This window comes from Mandrillus leucophaeus, unplaced genomic scaffold (genome assembly GCF_000951045.1).
Source record: "Mandrillus leucophaeus isolate KB7577 unplaced genomic scaffold, Mleu.le_1.0 Scaffold133, whole genome shotgun sequence".
NCBI classification, from domain to species: domain Eukaryota; kingdom Metazoa; phylum Chordata; class Mammalia; order Primates; family Cercopithecidae; genus Mandrillus; species Mandrillus leucophaeus.
In genome coordinates this window covers 2,354,451-2,376,150 of record NW_012101288.1, presented here as the reverse complement: position 1 = coordinate 2,376,150, position 21,700 = coordinate 2,354,451, and the positions used below count along the sequence as shown (strand labels likewise).

At 38.4% G+C, this 21,700-nt stretch overlaps 1 protein-coding gene across 1 annotated transcript in view; it reads right to left on the bottom strand.

The window, feature by feature from the left end:
- The window catches only part of COL14A1 (collagen, type XIV, alpha 1), a 263,059-nt gene that overhangs the window by 121,910 nt on the left and 119,449 nt on the right, over positions 1 to 21,700 (bottom strand). The window contains exons 20-23 of the mRNA XM_011973001.1: positions 17,424 to 17,553; positions 13,702 to 13,824; positions 10,975 to 11,124; positions 6,390 to 6,506 (exon numbers count right to left, since the gene is read on the bottom strand). Coding sequence (XP_011828391.1) covers positions 6,390 to 6,506; positions 10,975 to 11,124; positions 13,702 to 13,824; positions 17,424 to 17,553 — 520 coding nt within the window. The remainder of the gene's footprint in view (positions 1 to 6,389; positions 6,507 to 10,974; positions 11,125 to 13,701; positions 13,825 to 17,423; positions 17,554 to 21,700) is intronic.

The following is a 21,700-nucleotide window of genomic DNA, read 5'->3' as shown; positions in this document are numbered from 1 at the left end:
GCCATATATGCTGTAGAACTCAGTCTCTCAATTTCTGGTTCTTTTTTTATCGACCAAGGAGACATGTCATACACAGCCAATTCACATGGCACCTCCTCTGTCTTTTTCTCCACCATGACAGAGGCACAAAGAACTCTGGAGACCTGACTAACTATTGGCTCCTTTCTTTGTTCCCACGTCCATAGCAAAATTATGTGCATCTCCTGGAAGAACTAGTGCTGGCCCTTAGGTCCTGAGACAGGAATATGGATTAATTACATTCATCATTTCTTGAGGGTTTATTATATCCAGGTTCTGTGCCTGCTATTTAATTATAACAACAGCAATAAAGATAATAACAGCCAACATTTAATGAGTGCTTATCACGTGCCAGGCAATATTCTAAGGAATTCATATGCATTATCTCGTTTGATTCTTATAACATTTATAATTATTCCCAATTTAAAGAGATGAAACTAAAGGTCAGAAAAGTTAATAACTTCTTCATGTCCTTATTCTAATTAGCAGAACTGAGATTGTTTAAACTGGTAGATAATAGTTGTACATATTTTGGGGGTTTGTGTGATATTTTCATACCTCTATACGATGTATAATGATCTAATCAGGTAATTGGAATATCCACCACTTCAAACATTTATCTTTCCTTTGTGTTGGGAATATTACAATTCTTTTTTTTCCAGCTATTTTGAAATATACAATTATTGTTAAGTATTATTTCCCTACTATTCCCTACTATAGTACTATCAAATACTAAAACTTACTCCTTCTACCTAAGCGTATTATTCTACCCCTTGACCCACTTCTGCTCATTCCCCTGAATTCAGAACTCTAAAGCTCAGTTTCAGAGGATGTTACTTTAATTTCCACTGGTATATTCTAAGCAAATGTAAATGAAATCAATAGTTTTCCAAAATGAAACCATCTGAGAGCTGTTGAGTGCATATGAAATGTGCGAACATGACGGCTAGAGATCAGATGAGGAATCTTTATGACTCAGTGCTTTATCACTCCCCAGAGCCTACTTGGGCGGCTTTCATTACTGAAGAGTTTCAAGTGTTTTCCTCACAGGCATAGAGCATTGTTGTTGTTGTTTTTACCACAATGGACAACTGATTAAGAGGAGGAATCATTGCTACCGTGAAAAAACAATTATTCAAATTTCCCTCTAGATTGATCATCTTATCCATAAATTGCATGTGTTTAATCAAAGCTTCATAAAGCTTTATTTCTAGGGATTGAAAAACTAGTGTTGAAAAACAGCACTGATTAAATATATTACACACATTATTTAGTGGTTAAAAAGAACTATCCACTCCTTCAAAATGTTATTTGCAGAGCAGTTTATGAAGAATAAACAGAATCTAGAAAATATAAAAGCATACCAGTTGCTTTTTCAACTATAAAATGCAAACATTTTACACAATTTTTGTCTATTTTATAAGTATCAAACCTAGTTAAATTTCCAACTATATTTTGATATGCATATATTGAAGCACATATATGTATATTATAATATGCATATATCAGAATAAACATGATATAGTTATTTAAATTTTGTCTATGGACAAATATAGACTTTTAAAAATATAATTGAATTAAAGCCATTTGTTAAATAGAATTTTAAATTTATTTTTATATATTGTGAATATTAGAGAGTTTCAGAAGTAAACTTTATAATAGAATTTTTATTAATATATTTGTTCAAATAAAATACTGTCAACTTTAATCATTTCTTGTTCATATATTATGAAAAATGATAACATTTAAAAATTGCTAAAGTGTTGGTGAGATTATAAATTATGTGAAATGGGTTTGACAGTAAAATTTAGTGAACTTAGTGTTTTGCTTTGCTTAGGTCCAAGTTTAGTCTGTGGTTTCCAGGCTCAGAATCCCACAACAACTGTTTTTTTGTTTTGTTTTGTTTTGTTTGACCCTTAGCTATCCGTTAGAGCCTCCTAAAAGCTTCTGTGGGCCACCTGTAATACAAACATTTCCTGAATGTTATGCATGGATCACACTGATCTACCTCCACAAACCTTCCGAGGACTCTCCATGAGTCAATTCCAGAAATGCGCTTTTCTGTCACATTTCCTATTTCATGTAGAAACCCATGTACTTTAAAGACCCTTGAAAATAGAATATAAGTAGATCTTACTGCTAAAATAATACAGCTATAAACATTGGAAAACTGGAACAAGCACTATAAGATTAATGGCAAAGAGTATCAATTTGGTTCCCAATACTAACAAAGAGGGGTTCCATGAATGGGGGTGTATCCATGTTGCTTTTGGCATATGCAATTCAGGCCTATTGGCTTTGCCTTAAGGAAAACATTCAAACTGACCAAATGGTGACTAATTTCCTCAACCCCTCATGCCAAAAGCAGGAAGTTAATTTTATTTTTTGAAACAGAGGGAAAAAATCTGTCTTTATTTGTCCACCATTCTTAGGAAGCAAGACTAAATCCATTCTCCAGATTATAATCATGTTGATAATAACGCCACCAGCTTGACTTACCAAAATGTCCTACAAGTAGTTATTGAGCTCCACAAGCAAAGAATATCATAACGTCACTGCTCCAAAAGGTTTAATTTTGATCATAGGTTTTGTTCCATATGGCGTTTTTTTGTGGACCTGGTCTTTGGTAAGGTAGGCTCTCCATTATGCTGCAATTATCTATCCTTTTCAATAAATAATACTGCAAAGTTGACATCTCAGCACCTAAATAGGGACAACTGGAGCATTCTCTGAACCCTGATCTAAGCAGGTTACAAAGAAGTTCATCAAGCTGTGGGGATTAGGGTGGGAATAAAGCGTTTGGGCCTATGTGGCATATATTAATAAATAAATGCATTTGAAGGCAACCTTAGGTGCCAAGGCAACTCAAAAACAGCTGAAGAGAGGGATAAAATCCCAGAGCATCTGCAGAACTAATGGAGGATCTCACAGGGCTCTGAATTACCCAAGACCAACCAAAAATCTCTCACTTTGGACTGTCCTAGAATTAACCAAAAATCTATCATTTAATTTGGCAAATGGATGACTGAGTCAAAAGCAGATTTTGTTTCAGTCTTTCTTGAGAAGACCTTGTCCTTCTGGTAATCTTTCTTTTCTTGGTCATAAAAATGTCATAATATTTACATGGGTAAAGGACATCTGTTGCTTTTGCCTGTCTTGTATCTGAAATCTCTTTCTTTGCATCCATTCCTCCACACTCTTGGTCTTTATGGTTTGGGGAGGATTGAATAACACCCCTACCTCCTGCCACCACCACCAGATACAGGGGTGGAAGGCAACCAGGTCCAAACAGGCAGTTTATTTCATGCCCTTGCACTCAATGACAGATTTAGAGGCATATGACCCAAACCAGGCCAATATGACTCAGTTCCTGGACTTCTGTTGGAACTATTGAGAAAGAGAAGCTCTCTTTTCACCAAGACTGTTAAAGCTGGAAGCTGGGAGAATGTAATTCTGGATCTGACTCACTGAGCCTGACTGAAAATGAAGGCAGAGGAAAGCAAAATACAAGAAGGAGCAAGACTTTATCTCTAGAACATTGAACACCTAGGTCCAGATGTGCCTGAAGCCAGAGACTTTGGACTTCTTAGTATACTAGCCAATAAATGGACCCTTTGGCTTCAGTTTATCTAGATTTCTGTGAATATTAATAAACAAGCCTGAATGATACAGTGTGGCTATTCTACTTACAAAACCTTGCAAATTTGCAGTTATTGCCTCAGTTAATAGACGCAAATGAAATAATTTTACAGAAGCTGAAGCCCAGAGAAGAAAGTTGACCAGCGGTTGTGGTTACAGTGCAGACTTCATCACTGACTTAATCTCAGAATAAAAATGCACATGCTCAAGCTATGAAAAAATGTGGAAAAAAACTGGAAAAAAATTACCCATCAAACGGTAAGGATTTGACCGAGGCATTCAGAAAGAGGTCAACTGGGATAAAGCTTTACTCCAACACATGGGGAAATTGGGTCTCATTTATTCCTAGTATCTCCTTTGCCTGGGGTAGAAAGACTGAAATTTCCACAGAGACAGCATATGTAGCCAATATTACAGTCAAAACACCTGAGAGTCTGAGACTCATCTGCTCGTGGAAGAATGGGCATCTTACCACAAGTCCTTTAAAGGCAGTGAATCAGGATGGTGATCACATTCCTCTGTAAAATAATGAAACTCAACCTAATTCTTCTCTATTCCAAAGTAGAAAGACTATTCCTTGATCTGAATTGTGTGAGTTAAAATATCTAAACACATTTCCTACTGCCACCCTCACACTCACTCCTCCATCAAACATTCCTTTTCAAGTTGTCAATTAGAATCTTTTGCTGTCCAGCTGATAAATAATATTCAGTAAGACAACTGGGTGAATGAGAGGTGGGCTACTTTTTTTCATAAGTCTAATCTCTCAGCAACAAATGTTGATGATAAGTAAACTGAACAATACTTTTGTTCATTCTTCTTCAATTAAGACCATAAAGGTTCAGCTGAAAACATTTCTGGCAGCCTGAAAATAATACTGAGGGAGTACAAGTTCACTTAAGTTGAAGATAAAAAGCAAATGTGGACTCATTTGCTTGCAAGCAAAGATCTTGGCTTCAGAAAGAGCTTATTGTGGTTTTAGATGACCGGATCAGTATTATCAGACAAATCAATCATATCCTCTGATAAAACTCTCAAGGCTGCTTTGCAAATATGTTAAACTAAAAGCATTTAATTTAAAAAGCTACGAATATTACTGATTCCATTGATAAAGCCAGTTTTTATACATTGTTGTGTCAACATACATAGTTATAAATTTTTATGAAAGGAAACGAATATCCACAGGAACCCACGTCCCTTCATTTCAATTTCCTAAATCATATAAAAGGATAAATCACATAAAAGAATTGTGGGTTAGTTTGGGAGGGTGATTATTATTATACTTAGTATTTTTTCTTAGGCTTAGCAAATACCACTAAATGTCAACCCTTCTATATTAAAGTGTGACTTATAGAAATATAGGAAACATAACTACTCCAGATTTCATAGCTGTTTCTCAAATTGCTGCCTGTGCTTCATCTACTTCTGGCATCCCATCAATCATATTTAACAAAACCACAAAATCCATGTGACTTATCCTGACTTTCTCTCCCTCAACGTTTATTCCAGATTAATACCACTCCCAAATGTCAAGCCAATGTCAGGCTGGAAGGATCCTTACATCACATAGAGGGATTTAAGGAAGCAGTGGTGCCACATGTCTATCATGATGATACCTTGCCTGGGATTCGCAGGAGTTTCTTCTAGTATGTTCCACCTATCTCAGTTCTTATTCTACAAGGGACATATTTCCAAATGCTCTCAGTGCTCTCCTAAAGTACGCTTTCCACTTAATGGATTGGATCAAAAATGGGATTTATGGATTTTGAATGTATCTATAGACAGGAATATGGGCTAATAAACCCGACCTTACCTGGACTAGAAATAATTAGGTCATTTGCTTTTCGGAAATGGGAAAACCAAGATCATTTGTCCAGAAAGAATAGGCTACATTTTTAACAATTTTACTCCCAAGTTTGGAAGATTTTAAAAAATCATTTGGGATTCTTTAGCATCTCCTATAATCCCATAAAATAACAAGACATATCTTTTCTATTGTTTCTATAAATCTGATTAAGTATATTATTTGATTCATCTTCTGAATAGTGTCCATGCTGATATTGGGAAAAGATGATAAACCGGCTCTAGATACTCATTTTTGGGTAATCAGTCATTTGTTATGGTTCTCAATATTTTTAATGAAGACAGTGAGACATTTTTACTGTTTCAGTTTGGAACGTAGTCCCAAATTGTGGATGTACGTGAGAACTGTAACGCCGAAGAACTTGTTCATGATGGTATAGATACATTAAATCTCTGTAATGAGGGTTTGTTGTTCACCAGTTATCCCCAAAAGAAAAAGAAACATTAAGAAAAACATCAAATTTAAACTTGATCCCTAGAGAGTGATTACCCAAATTAGAGCACAATATAATTTTAATGTATGCTAGTCTTGGCTATCTGGCTGCTAACATTTTTGGGGTCCTTCCAGTGCACAGAGCACTGTTGCAAATGCTTCCTGTGGAATATCTCAGTTTTATCTTCACAGAACTCTAAAAAATCAGCACTATGGTTATACCCATTACCAGATAAGGAAAAGGGAGGTTTGCAGAGGGTTAGTAATTCGCTTACCCAACCAGTCAGACTCCATATGCAGCATGACTGACCAGTACAAATTGCTTCCTCGACAAGAGGGCTGTTGTCTAATGCCACTTGTGTGTTGTACACAGTGGTGTGCAAAGAACCAAATACACAAATGCTTGACAAAAACATAAGTGATGGATTGTACTTACCCTGGAGGGATTCTATAACAACTCTATAGGCTGTGGCATGGCGATGTACCTGCCAGTGGGCACACAAGCTGGTCATTTCAACGTGTTTGGCTTGGAGATTTGTAACACCCAAGAACACTGGAATGAAATGGAAACATAACTGTATCACACTGCAGACAACACCACAAACATCCCTGAATCTGAAATTAACTTCTGGAACAATTTTCATTCAAAGCTGCATACTCAGAGAGCTGGGAAATCCATCAATTTACAATGAGTTAGTGTACAAAAGATAACTGTTTTATGACTTGAGAAAACAGATTGCAAAACATTATGCATGATGTGGTCTGTCTGCTATTTTTCTTATTTGTTTGTTGTTTGTTCGTTTTGAGACGGGGTCTTGCTCTGTAGCCCAGGCTGCAGTGCAATGGCATGATCTCAGCTCACTGTAACCTTGACCTCCTGGACTCCAGCAATTCTCCCACCTCAGCCTTCCGAGTAGTTGGGATCACAGGCATGTGCCATCACACGCAGCTAATTTTTTTTTTGTTTTTTTGTAGAGGCAGTGTTTCGCCATGTTGCTCAGGCTGGTCTCAAACTCCTGAGCTCAAGCCACCTGCCTACCTCAGCCTCCCAAAGTGCTGGGATTACAAGTGTGAGCCACTATATCTGGCCCTGTCTGCATTTTAAACAGAAGAGGAAGTACGTAGTCATAGCAAAAAGACCAGATGCAAACGATGATGAAATTTTGGGTAATTTTCAATCTTACCCCCTTTGTATACTTGTGTTTTCTAAATATTACACAATAAACATGTAATACTTGTATAATAAAAAAGTAAATACAGTATGTACTTATCAACCAATGAGACAGCCATGGCTTAAAAAAGGGAAGAGTAAAATAGTCAAAATGGAAGTGTTCTGCCAACAGGAGCAGTTTTACAAAGACTGGTCTTCAAAACACGATTGAATAAACACTATTGAAAATTTAAAAATAAAAGATTTTACACAGATAACACAAATTATTTTAAAAATACATAGGTTCCTATTAATCTTAGACACTGTGATATGCAAAAATGGTTGTCTGGGGAGGCGGTAAAATATTGTTTCTACAAGACAATAGAAAAGTAGGTAGCCAGTGTTTATCATTTGGATCCAAGCAGAAAATCAACATATTTACTTTTCCTAATGACCTCTGACTTCCATTCATATCATTTTCTATTATTTCTCTCTCTCTCTCTTAGCTTACTCACAAAATAAAAATACCTTGAAATTATCTTTTCAAGATGGTAAAAATAATCTTGTTTAACTACAATTTGTACATTTACACTGTTCCTTTCTGTTACAGAAGAAAAGAAGACTTTTTTCCTAAAGCCAATTATACAATCTCTCTTTCCTCTAACAAAAACAAATGACATGAATGTTAATTGATTTATATAACTTTTTTTGTTTTGTTTTTTGAGATGGAGTCTTGCTCTTGTCACCCTGGCTGGAGTGCAGTAGCACAATCTCAGCTCACTGCAACCTCCACCTCCCGGGTACAGGCGATTCTCCTGCCTCAGCTTCCTGAGTAGCTGGGATCACAGGCGCCCACCACCACACCCGACTAACTTTTGTATTTTTAGTAGAGGCAGGGTTTCGCCATGTTGGCCAGGCTGTTCTCAAACTCCTAATCTCAGGTGATCCACCTGCCTCAGCTTCCCAAAGTGCTGGGATTACAGGCGTGAGCCACTGTACCCGGCCCTGATTTACATAACTTTTATGAATGTTAATGATTTATATAATCACACAAAATATTTTTAAAATATCTTATATTAATTTATTTACCATTGTGGGAGGTTTTCTTTTGCTTGGGAGAAAGAGAACAAATAATAAACCCACTTAATTTATATTTTAAGGACAAGAATGTAAAACAATTCAACAATCTCAGTCTTTTAAAAGATGTTTGGAATGCTCAATATATTTATTAAGGGAGAGAAGAAAGAGGAAATAAAATTGAAGAGGGAGCAGAGAAAAGAGGATGGAAAAAGACAAGAAAGACTGGGGAGAAGAGAGACCAATAAAAAATCATAGTGCTGGGCGTGGTGGCTCAGTCCTGTAATCCCAGCACTTTGAGAGGCCAAGTCACGTGGATCACCTGAGATCAGCAGTTCAAGACCTGCTTGACCAACATGGTGAAACCCTGTCTTTACTAAAAAGAGAAAATTAGCCAGGCACGGTGGCGCATGCTTGTAATCTCAGCTATAGGGGATGCTGTGGTATAACTAAGGAAGGCTGTGAGGTTGCTACAGGAGCAAAACAGAGGAAATACTTGGAGGTTTCATTAGTGAAGCCACAACAGTGTCACATCAATAGCCAAGCACAAGATCAGAATCACAGCCAAAGGCTTCCTAGGTCTGTTGAAGATAGAGACTATTTCTTTTAAGATACATTTATTCACTAGCTAGCCTTTAAGGTCTCAAGATATTCCGTGACAGAGAATTCAGGACACCTCTTCTGTAAAAGGGCTGGCCCTACACGCAATTGGGGGATGCCGGGGTCTGGCTTAATATACGGCTCACTTTTGCCTGACAGTATTGATTAGATTAATTATTTATTAGGGATGAGGGTAAGATATAGGCCAAGTGCATAAAGCCCAATCATTACAATAATAGTAGTGGTTATTCATTGAATATTTGCCACATCATAAACGCGTTACATACATTTTTTCTCTGCGATCCTCACAATTTGCCTGAACAATGGTTATTATTATCTTCATTTTAGAATTGAAAAAGCCTGGGCTGAGGGAAGTTAAGCAATTTGCCCAAGGCCACGCTAATAAGTAGCAGATTTGAGGCTTATACTTTCGATAATAACATGACTACGATCTCAAGAGTGGCGCATGTGTTGCTGATTGCACTCAGGACTATTTTTATTAGCACATAGCCAAACCACTTGTATTTTGGTCATTTATGTGTTATCTTTAATGTGTATTTTAAAATGTGATTAAAAATCTTGAGTGATACAATGGACTCTGGGGACTAAAGGGGGAGGTTTGGAAGGCGGGTGAGGGATAAAAAAGTATGGATTGGGGACAGTATACAGCGCTCCAGTGACGGGTACAGTAAAATCTCAGAATTCACCACTAGAGAATTTATCCATGTAACCAAAAACCCCTTGTATCCCAAGAGATATTGAAGTTTTTAAAATAAATAAAATAAAAAAACAATAAAGATGTCATTTGACTACCAAAAAAGAAAATAAATGTATCAAAATTATTTGATTGTGGTGATCATTACACATTGTAAACATAAATCATCACATTGAAGATTGCAGATCTGTGTATCTATACCTTGAACATATACAATTTTTATTTGCCAATTATACTTCAATAAAGCTAGAAAAAAATGAAAGAATAGTGATTATTTGAAACAACAACAATATCTTGAGGGGTTTATAACAATAGAATTACAAAACAGATAGAAAAAGAGTAGCAAAAACGAAGATGGTATTATACATCGGTAAAAAATTCTTAAGCCAAAAAGCAGTAATTTAAGGTAGACTGGAATAAGCTGAGGATTCACATTGAAAACTCTAGGGTAGCTATGAAAATTTAGAATATTTAACTAAAAAGCTAGTAGAGCAGAAATTTTTTTTAATATATTAAAAAATAAAAATACTAATTTTCTGTTTAGGGTAATTACATGGATTTTGAGAAGTATTTAGGTCAAAAACTGTAAGTCAATTCAAATAAATAAACAGATCGTGCAGAGGTATAACAAACTTCAGGAATATGGAACGTACATGCTGGAATTTGGAAAACACTGATTAATGCGTGGGTGTCTGGGAGTGGTGTACGTCAATGAGAAGTCCCAGATGGTGTGCAGACAACACGAAAACCCTCAAAGGAGTAGAGAAGGAAGTGCTGAGAATGGGGTGGCATGTACTTTTGATGGATGGCATGTGTGCATGTGCAAGGGGGTGGAGTGACCCCTCTGAGAAAAGACAAACCTCCTTCTGCTCCAACTTTGACACTGGCCATCTCGGGCTACAGGCTGTTTGGAAAATTTCACCTAATCTGAAAAATGCCAACACAGATTTTCCAGAAGGAAATCCTATCTGCAATCATCAAGCCTATTTGAAAGCCAGGTACTGACATCCCGCCTGTCAACCGGGACTCCGAACTACCCCAAATATACAGCACACCTTTCTTTCCCTGAAACACCATCCAGAAAGGGCAACATGGAGGAAAAGAAAAATGAATGACCAAATGGAAGCAGGGGTTGAGTGACAAGTTACAGTGAAAACAAAACAGCAAAACCCCGTGTGCTTGGGAGGCTGAGGAGGTTGAATCACGAGGTCAAGAGATGGAGACCATCCTGGCCAACATGGTGAAACCCCATCTCTACTAAAAATATGAAAATTAACTGGGCGTGGTGGCATGTGCCTGTAATCCCAGCTACTCGGGAGGCTGAGGCAGGAGAATTACTTGAACCCTGGAGGCGGATGTTGCAGTGAGCCGAGATCGCACCACCACACTCCAGCCTGGGCGACAGAGAGAGATTCCATCTCAAAAAACAAAACAGAGCAAAACTCATGTACGGTTGAGGCCACTGGAGACGGCTCTTACATGTTTTCACCATGCCTGTCAGGGCGTCGCTGAAGCCTGAGGCCTGGGAGGCAAATATCTTCACATTGTAATCCATTCCACTAAGGAGGTTTGTGATAAGAATGGTGTTAATGTCAGCTCCCACAAATGTTTCCAGTGTTGGACCAGGAACTAAAGAAGAAAGAGGATATATTTTAGTTACAACAAAATATGGGAAAATAGAAGCACTCTTAGATCAAATTGTACTCACTTGACTGCTTTTCAGTTGCCTAGGATTATACATCAAGCAGACAGCAGGGTTGAGGTTTCAATCTGGTCTCATCCAGCTCTAAAAACTGCTGCACTAAAGGTTATTTTTAGGGACCTGGTCCTTTCCCCAAATATAGTTTTATCCTTGTGCTTATTCAAAGAAGTTGGTCCACCTCATAGTCTACCATCTGCTATATTGTTATGTACTATGTCATGATAGGCAATTGAGGAATTTGTCCAATTAAAGAAATAATTCTCAATTGTCCCTTCTAAGGTAACCAACTTTGTTCCCAGCAGACACGCAAGCGGCAGTCACAGCAAATTTTATCATGGAGACCAGGCCAAACCTTGCCACACTCTGAACCAGCATCAACGTTACCACTTTAGTTTTATCTACTCCTTTTAGGATGTTTAATACCAGACAGATTATGCCTTATTCCAAGGCCCCTGATTAGCTAGCATTTTCAGGCCTTTATGTTTTCACCTCTTCTTCAATCTAGTGGGGTCTTTAATGAAGCCTTAAAAAATTCGTTGCTAAAGCCTATACAAATTTATTTACCTCCTGCCTCTTCCCATGCATGCTCATTCTTTAAGAGCTTTGAGTTAGTGACACGTTCTCAAAATACTCATCACTTTCCTCCAGAAGGCCCCTTCCAACAATACATTTATATGTTTCTCTATGTATGTGTTAACTCAGTAGCGACGGTCCCATGCCCCACACGTACAATGCAAATGACCACACATGTATATTTCTCCCACTTGACCGAAAACAGGATTTCTCAGTCTCAGCACTATTGGTATTTTGAACTGAAAAATTCTTTACTCTGGGGCAGAGGAGTACTGTCAATGGTAGCATGTTTACCAGTACCCATTAGATTCCAGGAGCAAGTCCTCCCTCACCAGTTGTAACAATAAAAAATGTCTCCGTTGGGGGGCAAATGACATCAACTGAGAACCACTGGTCTAAAATAAAGCCTTTTGTGCTTAGAAAGCCTGATCAATATTTGTAAAATGATCCAAAGAACAAATTAAGCAAGGCTGTCTTACAAATTAATGCATGCTTCAGGCCTAAAGCAAAGAGACAAAAACACTGGTGATGCGTCCCAAAGAATGAGCCTGGAGCAGGCTCATGCATCCATGTTCTAGTCTTGCTAGTTTATTTTCCTGGTTATAAGGATGCTTGTCTGCAGAAACTGGAGGTGGGAGTATTTCAGTCTTATGGGCCTGAAGACAATAGCACATGGATAATGGGACACAATAGAAAAGGCTGAAAATTGATATGGGGCGAGAACCACATCTCAGATGAAAAATTGAGACTAATGGAGTTTTTGAAGGCAGAAAGGGCTTACATTCTATTTTTATTTTTTGAGACAGGGTCTTGCTCTGTTGCCCAGGCTGGAGTGGTGTGATCACAGCTCACTGTAGCCTTGACTTATCGGGCTCAGGCAATTTTCCTACCTCAACCTCCCAGGTAGCTGGGACTATGGGTGCATGCCACCACACGTGGCTAATTTTTGTATTTTTTATAGAGACAGGGTCACACTATGTTGCCCAGGCTGGTCTCAAACTCCTGGACTCAAGCAATCCACCCTCCTCAGCCTCCCAAAGGGCTGAGAATATAGGCATGAGCCACCACACCCAGATAGCAGAAAATGTTTTCATGACCCTAAGAATGTTTTTAAAATTTTCCTGCCAAATTAAGAAACATGATTGGAGATGTCCTTTCTGCTGAACAACTACAGTACTGCAGGCCCCGGTCTAGAAAACTGAGAAGACCCTAATAACATCAATTCTAGTCTCCTGTTTAAACTTCGTGAGATTGCTAAGAATGGAGAGATGGCACTGTAAGAGGTGCTGGTGCACACAGTCTCCTCTTCACAGGCATACAGACCAAGGGTGCAATTGCTTTCTACTCCGATCATTTTCATGCCTTCAAGATACAATGATGTGGGAGGTAGAGGTGAGAGGAATCCTCTTATGGAGGTGGCTAAGAGACTGATGGAAAAGCATTTTACTATTGTGATGAGTTCCGCCTCCCCCCATATCATTTCCAAACTGGGGAGACTAAGAAGTTGGTAAATGAAATTTTTCCAACTAATCCAAGAAGTAAGAGGTAGAGGAGAACTTTGAAATCAGAAATTCCAAATGTTTAGAACTTATATGTTCATTGAGCATAAAAGCTTCCTATAAAGTCAAGGTCTCCTTAGATTGGTTCCTGGTCTAGGGTATGATTAGGTCAAGTATATACCCAATACACATTCTTCTAATTGATGTGCCCAGTAGTTTTTTATGTCATGTCATAGCTTCATCATCCTGATAACATCTACCTTATCACTAACCATACTAAAACACTTTATTTTTCCAAAACAAGTAAGAGTTTCTCCCTACTTCTTTAAAAAATACAACCAAACATAAAGTGTTATCAGAAAACAATTTATCTTAAAAGACATTTTAAGTGACTACTCATGGTATCAATATTATTTACAAAGCCTTACTTACCACTGACAGGTTTGTAGACAATTCTATAGCCTTTCACTGGGGAAGACGGGGGGTCCCACGTAATGCGCAACCGGTTATACCATTCCTCGGACACCCGCAAGTTCTGGGGCGCTGAGGACGGCACTGAGCAGAAAAGAAAAGGAAAAACAGGGATTCAGTGTAATTTCCTTCTGTAGGTCCCACACTGTTGCCACCAAAATATAAGACATCTTCCCACAAAATTAAAAATATTTAAAAGTGAAAGTGCACTGAAACACACAATGAGAAGCCTTTGAGAGTCTGTGGTTGTTTTTTGTTTGTTTGTTTGTTTGTTTGTTTGTTTGAGACAGAGTCTCACTCCTTCACCCAGGCTGGAGTGCAGTGGCATGATCCCCGCTCACTGCAACCTCCACCTCCCGGATTCAAGCAATTATTTTGCCTCAGCCTCCCAAGTAGCTGGGACTATAGGCACCTGCCACCACATCTGGCTAATTTTTTGTATTTTTAGTAGAGAAGGGGTTTCATCGTATTAGCCAAGATGGTCTTGATCTCCTGACCTTGTGATCCACCCGCCTTGGCCTCCCAAAGTGCTGGGATTACAGGTGTGAGCCACCACGCCTGGCCTTCAATATTAAATATATGGGAAATAACTGCTCTCAGGATAAAACACTTTTATCTGAAATGTAGAAGTCTTTCATTGTTATTTTGATTCCCCTTTCATCAGTAAATTTTAGGTATAATTGAATTCAATCATGTTTATTAGAAATGTCTGTCTCCATGCCACTCTGTTCCACTAAGTATATGTGAATAGCAATATTGGCGTGTTCATAGAATGTTAATGGTGATTATTCTCAGAGGTAAGTTTCTGATTTTTTTTTTTTGCTTTCATCTTCATATTTCCTATATTGTTTGAAGTTTTATATTATTACTTATCCATTTTTTATCAAAACATTACAGTCATTTATATGGAGCACTATTATAAATTTGTATGCATTTTGTCATTATCAGTTTGTTATTGATAAAACTTAGTTGTGTCGGCCACTGCTTAATCATGCTTAGATCATCCACTAATACTTCAAAATAATTTCACTATATAGAGATTGTTAAGATGTAATGGCATTTCTGTAATAAGATTTAGGCCCTAATTTCATACTAATAATCTTTAAATAATTTTTATTTAAAGATAAATAAATAATAGCAAGTATTTACCTTGCTAGGTAAAATACTACTTGATGTTTTCTTTAATTGTTGCTTAAGTCTGTGGTTTTGGTTTTCAAACATTTATTCAGCAGCAACATACCAACATGTGCTAGAAATTCCAGTGCATAGACCAAATCAAGAGGCCAATATACCGGTAAAGGTGGAGTGAAAAGTTTGAAATCTCCCTATAGCTCTGCTCTTCTGTTTTCCTTCTGTCCTTCCTCATGTCCCCTGAGGAAACAACTATAGCAACTCTGAGGACTCACAATACTCTGGGTGATGTTTAGCAACATGTGCAGGCTTGGTGGGAGTCTGGATGGAGGCACATGGCATAAGCATGGGAGGAGGGAGTGATGCCAGCACTGTTAAACGAGGAGATGATACTTATTTGCCTAGCTGAGTAGAATCAGGACTCCGGGCTTCAGAATTTTAACGATTTTCACAAACTTAGTTGAAAACTCCACACTTTGGTGCCCAGGTACAGAATTCAGCCCTTGACACCATTTAGAACCTAACCACATGTCACCATTGGTAATTATGACGGATAAAGATGGTCACAGAGTTTTTGACCCTCCTTCCATTGACAGGTGGGGCTATGACTGTTTCTTTGAATCTGGGTGGGTTCTATGACTACCGAGACCAATAAATAGACTGCAGCAGAAGATACACTAGCAGTTTCCATTTTATGCCTCTTGGAACTCTTGCTGTTACAGTCCTGAGGTGACATGTAAGAAATATGACTGCTTTGCTGGAAAGACCACATGGAGAAGCTCTGAGACTAATGGAGAGAGAGAGGGACTCAGCTGGGTCCAGGCTGCTTGTCACCCTCACCAAGATGCCAGACATGTGGGTAAAGTTGTCCTGTACTCTCCACACCAGCCCAGCCCTCAAGCGAATACCACCGGGTCACATGGATCAATCCCATGTCGAGCAGAATTTCCCGGCAAGTCCTGCCCAATTTCCTGACCCACACAATTGTGAGATGTGATTAAAAAAAAAAAAAAAATGGTCACTGTTTTAAACCATTAAGTTCTAGAGCAGTCTTTATGCAAGAATAGACAATCAGATCAACAATGAAGACAACTAAGACTCTGTAACGCTTTAACCAAGGGTTTTCATGCATCTTTCTCATTTGAGGACCATGGTCAATCCTTCTTAAACAAGTGTTGCGTGATGCCTCCTCTGTGCCACACAGCACCATAGGAGCTTGGCATGCAGAAGTGAACAGTATTGATGAGGCCCCAAGCTCTCACGGTGCTTGCCTTCCAGGGATGGGAGACAGACAGTGAGCAAATACATGAATAAATAAGAAAACACCAGAGAGTAATTAGTGCCATGATATGACCAAAAGCAACAAACAAAAAATGATAGTATCACAGACAGTGGGGGCTACTTTGCATGGGGTGGCCAGTAAAAGCTGAGGAGGTGATGTTGAGCTTAGACCAGGATGACCGGAAAAATTCTGACATGCAAACATCTGGGAAAGCATAGTCCATGTAGAAGGAATTGCTAGGGCATGGGGCCTAGGGCAGGAACAACTTCAAAGAGTCCAGTGGAGGGCAGAAGGGGAGGTATGACTGGGGAAATGGCCAGGAGGGGAGATCAAACAGATCAGCAGGATCCAGGTGGTAGGTTCATCTTTGTAAGGCACAGAAGGACGTAGGATTTTATCCTGGGTACAATGAGAAGCCATTGGGAGGCTTAGAACAGAGGTGCAGATCATTTATCTGCTGAAAACCTCCTCAAGATGCTATGAGAAGAATAGAAGATGGCATGAGTAGAAGCAGGAAGATCTGACAGGAGGCTAGTACATGCATCTGGATGAGAGAGAGTGTGGCTTGCATAAAAGGGAATGAATTAATGGCATTTTCAGCAACCCGGATAAGACTGGAGACTTATTTTAAGTGAAGTAACTCAGAAATGGAAAACCAAACATTGTATGTTCTCGCTTATAAGTGGGAGCTAAACTATGAAGATGCAAAGGCATAAGAAGGATACAACGGGCTTTGGGGACTCCAGGGGATCGGGTGGGAAGGGGATGAGGGATAAGAGACTACCAATTGGGTTCAGTGTATACTGCTCAGGTGATGAGTGCACCAAAATCTCACAAATCACCACTAAAGAAATTACTCATGTAACCAAATACCACCTGTTCCCCAAAAACCTATGGAAATAGAAGTAAATTAATTAAATAAAATAAAAATAAAAGAGAGAGTGTGGCTTGGACTAGAGCACACCTGTTAGGTGAAGAGAAATTAGGCACTCAGAATACATTGTGATGAATCAACAGGACCTTGATGAATTAAACTCTGGAAGAGAAAGATGTAGTGGTCTTTCAAGTCTTCACTACCACAGAAAAGGAAACTGCAGCCCAGAACATTTAAGCAATTTGCTCAGAGTCACATAACTTGTGTATGTAAAGACAGGATGCAGACAGATTTCCTGTTTCCAAATCTTTTAGTTTCTTCACTGCAATCTACTGTATCTTTCAGGGTGCATTACAGGGGACAAGTCTGTATCCAAAGGGAGAAAGCTTCACTTACAGGTTTTTCCAGGAGCAGAGACACTGACGCCTTCTCCATCTGTGTAGATGGGAGTCACTGTGACTTTGTATTCAGTATCAGGAAGCAGAGGCTTCAGAAGGAGATTGTTCTGGCTTCCAGGCACCATAATCTGAACAAAAAAGCAAAGCACCACAGTCTTAGTGAGACCTGTTTCCACTGATTTGCTAATGAAGCATAACTTTACACATTTTGAAACAATCAAAAGCAAAGAGATGTGCTTTGAGAGTAAGAAGAAAAGAAAAGGCATTCGTGCAAAGAAGCATTTCTCCCTGAAATTCCCATCATAGTAACCCTTAGTTTATAATCACTAATACAGAAGGTTTAAATTTGATGCTCTTAAGCTCTAAGGAATATTCTTCTCTCAACATCTTCTTGGCATTTGCAAAGTATCCAGAAGAGAGAATAATGGCCTGTTTAGATAGCAGGTGTTTATGGATTGGGAGAGTTCATTCTATAATCCAGCCTGCTGCTTATCATTTTTTGTTTTACTTAAGTATCCTCTTGCAAAGTCAGCCTTCCATTCTTTCCTCCTTCAGAGATAATCAGACCCCAGCATTTTCTTCTTTCAGTTAGAAAGGATGGACCCTAGCCAAGAGCAACAGAACCACACATTAAAGCCAAGTTTTCTTGAGCTGAAGCATATTTACCACTAACACTAAAAAATGGTGCAGCTTTTTTGTTTCTGAAAGGAGTTGTCTTCCTCAATCTAGAATCACCATCACTCTGTGTCTGAAAGGCTGTCTGTTCCCACAAAAAAGAAAAGGAGCAGTGGGTTTGACATCGCACAAGTGAGTGCAGGGCGCCATGTGGCGGCTGTGTGAACTCTGCCACCTCGAAAAGAATCGTCTGGACTAGAAACCACATGTTCTCAGTGCTAAAACCACAAAACTTTCTGTCTGTGCTCCAGGAGTGAGGAGCTGGCCCATCACCGGGCCATTTAAAGAACTTAATCATGGCTGGAAAAGTGCTAGGATGTAAGAACCGACTCAAACGGGTTTAAGGGAGTCACAAGACCAGGACAGCTGGAGTTACTTTTCAAGTGCTGGGTAAAATGCCAGCAGGCAAAGGGCGATGCTGTCTCTTTCTGGATGAAGGAAGGAACCCATAAATCATGGAATAAGCCCTAGAAAGCCTCGAGTTGAACCCAGAAGCAGCTGTTGCTAAGATATTGCTAAGCTTCAAAAGCAATATTTTAAATATGAAACAAGGAAATCTAAATTAGGTGATTTTATGTGAGATTAATATGATTTTGCTCCTCATCGGAAAGGGCCATTGAAATGTACAGGTATGAACTGATGTGTGAACTCGGGGTCCTGAGAAGGAGATATTTACAAAGGAGCTCTGCTTTATTCCAGAATGAGTTAGACGGCCCTAGCACTAAGAAAGGGTAAGAGAAGAATTGAGGTTGCCCTGACTTGTATTACTCCATCAACATAGCTTCCCTCAGGGTGTTTCTTTCAAATGTAACCCTGCTGAAGCAGAGCCTGGGCATTCATTTCAATCTGTCCATCTAGCAAACCACCCATGTTGATGTTAAATAATGTCTTCTTTCAAACTGAGAAGCACACGGTCTTGGAATTAACCAATTAAATTTAGCACATGGAATACTAAAAAGCAGTGTGACTGTTTTAGAAGACTCATTAGCTTGCCAGGAGTAGTTGCTGTGATTTATAGTAAGAGGTCTCCCTTACCTAGCAATTATTATGTGCCAGGTGCTGCTGTAAGCATTCTGATATAGCATATGCAGACTGAGTAAACTTTATCAGAAATGCTTGAGACCAGAAGTGTTTTGGATTTGAGATTTTGTTAGATTCAGGAATATTTGTAGATGCATAAGGAGGTATCTTGGGGATTAGACCCAAGTCTAAACACACTATTCATTTACATTTCATATATACTTTATATATATAATCTGAAGGTAATTTTATACAATATTTTTAATAATTGTGTGCATAAAACAAAGTTTGTGCTAATTACTTCTATGTGAAATTTTCCACTTGTAGCATCATGTCGTAGCATCATGTCAGTGTTCAAAACGTTTTGGATTTTGGAGCATTTCAGATTTTGAATTTTAAGATTAGGAATTCTCAATCTGTAATTCACTTAATCTTCACTACCTCCTTTTGAAATTAAGGGGTATCGTCACACTCATTTCACAGATGAGGAAACTGAGGCCCATAGAGCTATTGAGTAAAAGAGCCATTCCGAAACCCCAAGAATCTTGTCTGGGCCTTTGTCCTCTACTCCACATGACTGCACCACTTGAACCTTCTTACCCTATTGATACTCATTCTCAAGAGTAAAAAGCAGTCTTCTCTTGGGTATGCAAAGTTCCTCTTGCCTGGCCTCTGCTTGTTTGGACAAAGCAAAGTAAAAAAATGTGCTCCTGCTAAAAACAAATGCTACAGGTCAGAACAGATGCTGGTTTTATTTATAAAACAATTCTGTAAAAAATGTTCATGGTTAGGTGGGATGCAAATATAACTAGTGAGCTTCATGCTTTTATTTTTTTTCAGAAATGGATGTTCATGTCTGGCTCTAATATCACCCAAAGCTTTTCAGTACAACCTGGACCACATCCAACCAGCTGTTCCTGCAGTAGAAGGAGGATTCCCTGTATCTGGCTGTGTTCTCATCTTATGAAGTTCAGTTCTACACAGTGATTCTCAAACTCTTTGTGGTGAAGGACTAGGTGGTGGTGGTGGTGGTGGTGGTGTCATTTTAATTCCCATCCATTGCAGACCAGTATTTGTAAAATACGATAAAACCAAGTGGTTAGAAAAGTGATCATGTTCTCAGGTTGTTGCAGTAATGTCAAATAGCTATCAATGTTTCTAAAATGTTAATCTTAATATCTGAACTTATCATGTAGTCATGTAGGAGACTGAGTCACACTTTGAGTATTCTTCCTCTAGACATATTCTTGCAACCCAGAATTCAGGTTAGAGCTACAGATTTTTATACTTAGGCTCTAGAAAAGTCTGAAATCCTGACTAGCCTTTTAAAATAAATGAGAGACCTTCCTATCCTGAAAACAAAATGTATAGCAATGTTATTGCCGCTCCTCCATATTCCAAGACAGAGTTGAAAGTCAATCCTTATAAAATATGTGACAGGTACTACAGTTTCATTTCTAAGAATTCAAAGGGTTTTTTTAACCTAGAAATATTTGATAGGTGTAATTATATCTAGAACGCATAGAAACACTTCATTTACCTCAACTGGAAACGTAAATTAAATTCCCCTTGTTTTACATATATTTAAGCTGAACTTCGGTCTACGATGTTATAACACACAGTATATAACATATGCATATACTATTGTCCAACTTCAATACACAAGCTTTATCATTTCTTTGTGTAAATTTAATCAGCCTTGAGAGTTAAGGAAGGTTTGGTACTCCTCTTATCTTGACACATTTCCTTTTTCGCTTTCATAATATGTCTTAGCCATCTGTCCTTCTGTGCCATAAGTTATTATTTTAAGATGTCATTTGGCCCATGTGATTTCAAGACCCTTGGACTTTAATACAGATGTGCCTCTGCCTGTCCACCTTAGTTTCATAATCTAAATTTACATGCAGTCCACTTTCTGTCTCCAGTCAGAACACATTGCATTTGTATCACAGTAACAGTTCATAAAACACTGATACAAATTTTCAAAGAACCCTCAGGTGAGTCCCTGAGAGGGTGCCTGTAAATCAAGTGTGCACATATCCTATTTAATTAAAATCCTCTAAAGGAGGATTTTAAGGAGCTTGATACTTAAAGAATTCTACAGTAGTTTCTTCTGTATAGCAAAAGAGAGGGGAAAAAAACAGTTTTGTGCAGCAAATAAGCACCACCAAATTTATCAACATTTTTCATTTTTACTACAGGTTTGTTTAACTGGGTCAGAGTGCTTAAGACTTTTGATCTTTTTTTCCCTTCATCTAGGTGTCCAACTATTTCAAAAATAAACAGTGTGAAATGAAAGAAAGTAGAAAAGGAAAAATTATCTAGAGACAACCCAAAGTAAATAATATTATTATTTTACCTTGCATAGCTTACGAGTGCATGCATGAGATTAAATTGTTATTCTTTCCAAATGAACAGGAATAATTCACTAAGAAGCTTACTGTATTTCTTAGAAAGAGTAAAAAACAAAAAGCAAACAAACCAGAAAAAAAAAAAAAAAAAAACAGCCTCTCACTCTGGGAAGTTTTCATGGGCTCGTTTTTAGGAATTAAATTATAATATGAGAAAAATAACACAGAA